The 8492-nt window shown below is 37.8% G+C and overlaps 1 protein-coding gene across 1 annotated transcript; it reads right to left on the bottom strand.

Moving 5' to 3' along the window:
- Positions 1-497: 497 nt before the first annotated feature.
- On the bottom strand, positions 498-1010 carry LOC121972889 (putative invertase inhibitor). The gene has a single exon (XM_042524507.1). The coding sequence runs from the start codon at positions 1008-1010 to the stop codon at positions 498-500; it is 513 nt and encodes a 170-aa protein (XP_042380441.1).
- Positions 1011-8492: the final 7482 nt, after the last annotated feature.

Below are 8492 nucleotides of genomic sequence, written 5' to 3'. Positions count from 1 at the left end.
GTAAGCATATCAAGCAATAAATGTTTTAAAGGTAGTGTTTCAAAAAAACTTATAGGTCTATTTTAGGGAGAAGTTAACGGTGTCAACAAAATTTTCAAAATATTTTTAAAGGGATTTTCAAAATTTACAAAAGGTTTTCAAAATATTAAAAATTAAAATTTGCCTAGTGTATCATCTCCTCCCATTTCAGACCAGATCAATTATAAAAAGATGCATAAATTCTAAATTTTTTAATCAATATAAAGTAAATTTATTGATCAAATTAGAATAAACTCAAGACCTAAAATTATTTTCGTCCGATTAATTAGATGGACCAAAAAAGATAAAAAAATAACTACGAATGAATTTGTAAATCCATTTATCTATTTGGTAAAGACGAGAAAGAAAAACAATTTCATCCCAACAATTCATCTTTGCTTAACATAGAAGAAAGTTTTCCATCGAAATCTTTACATAATTTTTTTTCCGTCTCCCAGGTAAACGTAACATTAGTTAAATCATAACAAACTACAAATATCGAAGGCGAGGGTGCAGAGCTGCGCCTGATCCTTGTCCTCCGCCGCGAGCAGTGACGGGACACTTAAGTGTTCGAACCCCATCTCGCATGTGTCCGGTGCATCGTAGCTGGCGCTGAAGGCGTCCAAGGCGTCGTCCTTGCGGCTCTCCTTGATGGCGCTCCAAGCCTTGTCGAGGTTGGAGATTAGGGAGATGTACTGTTGACTGCACGTTGATAGGCACAGCGTCTCATCAATGTTCTTCGAGCTCTTCAGCAGCGTCTGGATCTTGGCGAAGACCTCCGCCGCCTTGTCAGACGACAGGTTGGTGGCGATGACTGCGTGGCCACGCAGGTCGGCGGTGGCGCTTGTAGGATCCGACTGCAACGTTTTCACACAGAAGTCGTGGTCGGTGTATAAGGAGACGGCCTTGCAGGTGGACTCCACCGTAGCGTGCGCAGCGGGCGAGAGGATGAGAAGGACGACAGCGAGCACGAGCAGATCAGTTGGCCTCATTGCCGTCTTTGATTAATTTGATTTTTTTTTATGTCTCGAATTAGGAGCAAATTGTGCAAATTTATAGGGGTGATCTGCATAATTTGGAAATGATTACTTTTATAGAAGGATAAATTTTTTCCAAGATTTCACAATCTTTAATAATAATCAATTACGATTTAATGGAAGGCAAGCTGTAGGGTATTGATCAATCAGATTTCATTTGGGGGTATTTAATACAATTCTTTTGGAATATAATGAAATTTCGTATTTTCAAGTCTATCTTAAGTTAAAATTTGTATTCTATATCTATTTCTATTTAGTGTTAATTTGTATAAAATTCTCAATTCTGTAGCCATCATTGTTTAATTCAATTTTTTAGAAAGTTTTAAAATTCTTATTTATAATATTGTATTGAATACAGACTCTTTATGGAATTTAATAGATAGCTACGGTTATAAAATAGAAAGAGTAAAGAAGAATAGGAAGGATTTATAATTTTAATTATTCAATTTAATATATTTATATTTATTAATAAAAAAGTTTAATATCGTGGTGTTATGGGCGAACTGTATGCCGTGCAAATTTATCATACCGCCGCCACCACCACCAAAAAATATTTACGAATGAATTCGTAAATCCAGTTGTCTATTTAGTAAATAAAATAAAGAAAAATAATTTCATCCTTGTTTACGAAGTAAGGTTAAAAACATAGAATTAGGCTAAATGCCAAACTACCAATTTGTAAGGTCAGGCCCCTAATGAATAAGTAAATAGATCATCAAAAAAATACATACAAGCCGAAAAAGTATGAACGATTCCAAATACATCATTTTTAGATAAATGATGAATTGATTGTGGGAACTCGAGTATCGTATGAGGCTAGTGCATGCGCATACAGGCCACTGAGCTGTGCCTGATCGTTGTCCTCCGTCGCTAGCAGCGACGAGACACTTAATTCTTCAAATGCCATCTCACAATCTCTCGGTGCATCAAGGCTGGAGCTGAGGGCACTCATGGCGTCGTCCTTGCAGCTCTCCTTGATGGCACTCCAAGCCTTGTCGAGGTCGGTGACGAGGAGGTAGTACAGTTCATTGCACGTCAATAGGCACATTGTCTCATCCTTTTTCTGCGACCTCTTCAGTAGTGTCTGGATCTTGGCAACGACCTTCATCGCCTTGTCGGATGATAAGTTAGTTGCAATGACAGCGTGGCCACTCAAGTCAATTGTGGCGCGAGTAGGTAATGACAATAATAAAAAATAATCTTGATTTAATTTTAATCAATCAAAATTTATTATATTTTATATCATAATCAAGACTGATATGAATTAATAGTAAAAATAATATTTCTAAATTTATTATGTTCATTATTATAATTATAATTATTGCGATTATATGACATATTTATTTATTTTATTATTATTTTGATAACTTATATAAATAAATCTCTATTTTACTTTTTTTACTCTGTCCATTACTTTTATAGCAAAGTTCCCTTCCTCCTCATTTTCTTCTACCTAATTTTTTTTCTTTTCCCCGACAAGCAATAAAGTTTCTGTTAGTTTGCTCCCGTAGCTACAACCTCCAGCTTTTCTTTGTGGCAGCTACAGGAGACCTTATTAGCGACAAAATCGACATGCAGAGGGATAATTTTCCCAGCAAGTAATTTTCGTAGAGCCAAGATCCACAGGTCGATTTTTCCGACAACATCTTCCTTCATCTACAACGCCGAACTTTTCTTCCTTGGGTTTTCTCAGAACGTCACTACCATTATTCCTTCATGGGGTTTTCGATTCCGAATCATTACTTTGGAATCTAGCTATCGTCCATTGCAACAAGTAATAATTGTCTTCTATTTTCAATTTAGTATTCCTTCATTTCTTATTTTACCATCTCTAATATGTCTCCTTCCTCTGATATGTTTTCTTCAACTTCTAAAGATATCATTTCATCATCACAAAATACCACTTTTCTTATTCATACGATTCATTCTTTTTTGTTAAATTTAACCATAATAACTATTTATTATAGAAATTATAATTTCTTCCTTTATTCTGTGTTCATGTATTTACTTGATAACGTTGATGATATTTTATCCCTACCTCAAAAAGATGATCCATCCTATACTATTTGGTTTTAAAAGGATCAATTAGTCTTGACTTGGTTGATCTTATCAATTATTGAGTCTACTTCCTATGCTCGTTGGACTCAAAAGCTCTCGTCAATTATTTTGTTTTCACCGCTATTATCACAATAAATTGTGATGATCTTGGGCAAACCAGGAATCACATCTAAGTCCATTAGAAAGTTCCTGAGCCATACAACTTCTTTGGCTGCCTCAGAAGTTGTCACATACTCAACTTCCATGGTTGAGTCCGAGACGCATTTCTGCTTAACACTCCTCCATGCAATGGCTCCACCTCCTAGAGTAAACACATAGCCTGATGTTGACTTACTATTGTCCCTATCTGATTGAAAGTTCGAATCCGTGTAACCCACAGGGAGCAACTCGTCTGCTTGGTAAACTAGCATATAATCTCTAGTCCTTATCAGATACTTCAATATATGCTTTACCGCAGTCCAATGTCTTTGTCCAGGGTTACTCTGATATCTGCTGACTATGCCCACGGCAAAACAGATATCAGGTCTCGTACACAGCATTGCATACATAAGACTTCCTACAGCCGAAGCATAAGGAACTGCCTTCATTTCCTCCATCTCCTTTGATGTCTTCGGAGACATCTCTTTAGATAAGGCTACTTCATGCCTAAAAGGTAAGAAACCTTTCTTGGAGTTCTGCATGCTAAAACGAGCAAAGACTGTATCTATATATGAAGTTTGGGATAGACACAACATTCTTTTCTTGCGATCCCTTATAACTTTGATCCCAAGAATGTGTGCACATTCTCCTAAGTCCTTCATATCAAATTGTTTGGACAACCATACCCTTACGTCCGATAATACCTTGACATTGTTGTCAATTAACAAAATATCATCTACCTATAGTATAAGAAATACCACCACGTTTTTGTTACACTTCTTGTATACACAAGACTCATCCGGACATTGAATAAATCCATATGACTGGATTACTTCGTTAAATCGGATGTTCCAAGATCTTGAAGCTTGCTTCAATCCGTAAATGGACCGATTAAGCTTGCACTAGATGCTCTTTGCCTTTTTCAATGAACCCTTCTGGTTGCTTCATATGGATGTTTTCTTCAAGACTTCCGTTAAGGAAAGCTGTCTTGACATCCATTTGCCAAATCTCATAATCCATATGAGCAGCAATGGATAAGAGTATCCGGATAAACTTAAGAATGACTACCGGTGAAAAAGTCTCCTCATAGTCGATTCCCTCTTTCTGAGTATACCCTTTCGCAACAAGCCTTGCTTTGAAGGTTTCTACCTTCCCATCTGTCCCTCTTTTCCTTTTGTAGATCCACTTGCATCCAATGGCTTTTATACCATCAGGTGGTTCTACAAGCTCCCAGACCTTATTAGAGTACATAGACTCTATTTCAGAATTCATTGCCTTTTGCTAAGATACTGCATCTATATCTTGGAGTGCTTCATCATATGTCCGGGGATCAGGTTCATGTTTACCCGAGATCAAGTCCGAAGACTCTCCCAAAAATATGAATATCTCAGGTTGCCTTACAACCCTCCCACTACGACGAGGCACCGTCTGTGGTTGTATATCATGTGCAACACGTGTTGCAGTCTCTTGTGGTACTTCATCTTGTACTGTTGGTACTGAAGTTGACGTGTCCTCTCTAATTTCTTCTAGAACTATTTCACTCATGGTCTTATGGTTTATTACATAATCTTCTTCTAAAAATCGAGCATTGGTGCTAATAATGATCTTCTGATTTTTAGGATTATAAAACAAACCACCTTTCGTTCCCTTAGGATATCCAACAAACAGACAAACTTCTGTACGTGATTCCAACTTGTCAGTATCTCCCTTCAGCACATGTGCTGGACTACCCCATATCCGGATATGATTCAGACTAGGCTTATGCCCATTCCATAATTTCATGGGAGTAGAAGGAACTGTTTTAGAAGGTATCATATTCAGAATGTACACTGCTGTTTCTAAAGCATATTCAGACAGAACTTAACATCATTGATTCCAAATTTAACTTATCTGTTCTTAATGGTTTAGATTTGAATCGCAAGCGGAACTTAACACTATTGATTCAAATCTACCTAGGTTATTAATTCTATAAATATTAATTTCCAAAATTGGCTTCCAGGACTGCATGGCGAGGCACATGACCTTCTTGGATATGGGAGCAACCACCACCACCTAGGCAAAGCCTTTTAAGGAAAGCTAATATTTATTTCCTTAAATAACTCTAGGTTAACCAAAAGGAACAATCGAATCACAAGTTCGAAAAAGAAGAAAACACAAACTCGAAAAACTATTTCGAAAAACTAGATCTAATTGCCTCTTGTATTTAGAATTCTTACAAAGAGAAAAACTAGCATGATGCGGAAAACAATTGCTAATTATACCTTCTCTTTGTATGCTAATGACCTCGAGATCTTTTGCCGTATTCCTCGCCTCGCCTTGGACGTCGTGTGGGCGACGATCCTCCAAGATGAACACCACCCAAAGGCTTCCTCCTTCTTCTTCTAAAATCTGGCCACCACCACCACCAAGGAGAAGAGAGCAAAGGGAGAGGAAGAAGGGAGAGGGCCGGCCACACCAAGAGATCACCCAAGCAAAAGAATAAGAGTTGTGTCTCATGAAGCCCCTTCACCCCTTATTTTATATTACTTGCCCAAGGCAAATATGGAAAAACCTTTTACAAAAAATAAAATCATTCAAGAGTTTTTCCTTTTTCCTTTTTATTTTTCCTTTTCTTTCTTCTTGATTGAATCAATCACCAATCAATGGTTATGATCAATCCTATTTGGTTTAGGATTGAATTTGGTTTAATCCTATTGGCCGGCCCTTGCTTGGGCACCAAGCAAGGTGGCCGGCCACAATTAAAAGGAAAGGAAAAATAATTTTTAAAAATTTTACAAGAAGAAATCCTCTTATAAAATTTACAAACTCTCTTTCCTAAAGTATGAGTTAAAAAAGGAAAGTTTCTAAAAATTAAAACCATATTTTAAAATTTAAAAACTCTCTTATAAAATTTTCTTTTTTAACATGGTGATATAAAATTTAAATTTTAAAACTTCTTTTCCCTTTTTTTTTCTTAAACCATAAGGATGGTTAAAAAAGGAAAGTTTTAAAATCTTTTAAACTCTCTATTGAAACATGTGGCCTAATTCAAATAAGGAAAGTTTTAAAAAATTAAAATCTCTCTTTTAAAACTTATAGTTTTCTACAAAGAGAAGATTTTAAAAATTCAAAACAACCCTCCCTTTTTGAATTATTATGGCCAGCCCCTACAAGCTTGGTCACCAAGCTATAGGGCCGACCCCTTCAAGAGGATGTGGCCGGCCATTGCTTGGTTACCAAGCAATGGTCCGGCCCCCTTCTTGGACACCTAGAAGAGCCTTACATTTGGATGGACTTGAGGCTATAATGAGGCTATCACAGGGACCTAGAGGAGAAAGTGGTTTTGGCCTTCCGATGAGCTTGAGTATCCCATGTTCGCCCCGAACACACAACTCAAGTTCATCGATAATAACTCATTCCACTAGAGAGTTATTACCGCACTACCGCACCAATCCCAAATTACATTATGGGCTCCTTCTTATCATGAGTGTGTTAGTCTCCCTGTGTTTAAGATTACGAATGTCCACTAATTAAGTTACTGACAACTCACTTAATTAATATCTAGCACCAAGAGTAGTACCACTCAACTTCATTGTCATGTCGGACTAGGTCCACCTGCAGGGTTTAACATGACAATCCTTATGAGCTCCTCTTGGGGACATTCTTAACCTAGATAACTAGGACACAGATTCCTTTTATAATCAACAACACACACTATAAGTAATATCATTTCCCAACTTATCGGGCATATTGATTTATCGAGCTAAACCTCACCCTTTGATAAATTAAAGAAATAAATATTAAATATATGTGTTTGTTATTATATTAGGATTAAAAGCACACACTTCCATAATAACTAAGGTTTAGTTCTTTTACTAAGTCAGTACAAAAAGAACATACCTAAATGATCCTACTCAATATACTTAAAGTGTATTAGTGTAATTTATTAGTCAATATACTCTAATACTTAATTACACTACGACTATACTGATAGTTTGTTCCTTTCTATCTTAGTCGCATGCAACTGTTTATAATTTATAGAGAACCGACAACATGATCTTCTGAGTGTGACACCACACTCCATGTTGTCTACTATATAAATTAATTGAACAATTACATTTAATAAATAAATGCAGATATTGACTAATGTGATTCTTTTATTTTAACAAATAAATATTTACAAAAGCTAGACTTTTAGTATAAACTCCAACACTCTCTTGTCAAAAGCATCAGAACCTGACCTATCGGCCAACCAAGATTTTGAGAACCTCAATAGTCTATTGCCTTTTTGACCAGTAGGGTATGGATATCGTGGGACCTTTCCCCCATGACTCTTGGGCAGAAACGCTTTTTTCTCATGGCAGTGGATTACTTCTCCAAGTGGGTGGAGGAAGAGGCCCTGGCCAGGATAACAAAAGGGGTTGTCATCCAATTCCTATGGAAGAACATCTTGTGCCGATTCGGAATCCCTCACAAGTTGATTTCAGACAATGGCCGACAGTTCCAAGGACACAAGATCCAGGAATGGTGCCGAGGGTTTGACATCACTCAGGCTTTCACTTCCGTGGCTTATCCGCAGAGCAATGGGTAGACCAAGGTCACCAACAGGGAGATAGTTCACGGGCTAAAGGTCAAATTGGACCATGTGTTGGACCCTGTGGTTGTTTTGGTGTGATCAACCAAGTTAAGTTAGGTCTTGTTTTGGTTTGATCCTTGTGTCTATGTGTGCAAGAGCTTAGGAGCACAGGAAGTCGAGTGGAAGACACAGCTAGTGAGAAGGATGACACGGGAAGGGAGCCGACGAGCTTGTTGGTGCAATATCCCTCAGGTCAAGGTTGACCTGGGTAACCAAGCTGAGTCTTGGTTTGGGTTTAGATGTTTGACAATAAGATATTGATTGAAGAAGAGTCAAGTAGGTCAAGGTTGACCGGATACTTGACTGGGAAGTCCTAACTGGGATGTTAGGCAAAATGAAAGACCTAGTGAGTGAAGCTAGGCAGTATGAAAGTCCTGGTGAGTGAAGCCAGGCAGAAGGAAAGTCCTGGTAAGTGAAGCCAGGCAGAAGGAAAGTCCTGGTAAGTGAAGCCAGGCAGAAGAAAAGTCCTGGTGAGTGAAGCCAGGCAGAAGGAAGTCCTAGTGAGTGAAGCTAGGCAGATGGAAATCTTGGTGAGTGAAGCCAGGTGAAAGTCCTAGTGAGTGAAGCTAGGCGGATGGAAATCCTGGTGAGTGAAGCCAGGTGAAAGTCCTAGTGAGTGAAGCTAG

This window comes from Zingiber officinale, chromosome 4A (assembly GCF_018446385.1).
Source record: "Zingiber officinale cultivar Zhangliang chromosome 4A, Zo_v1.1, whole genome shotgun sequence".
NCBI classification, from domain to species: domain Eukaryota; kingdom Viridiplantae; phylum Streptophyta; class Magnoliopsida; order Zingiberales; family Zingiberaceae; genus Zingiber; species Zingiber officinale.
The sequence above is the reverse complement of the archived record's forward strand: the minus strand, read 5'-3'. Positions and strand labels throughout refer to the sequence as shown.

Coding starts and splice junctions, on each gene's coding strand:
- LOC121972889 (XM_042524507.1), bottom strand. CDS start 1,010: ATGAGGCCAACTGATCTGCTCGTGCTCGCTGTCGTCCTTCTCATCCTC.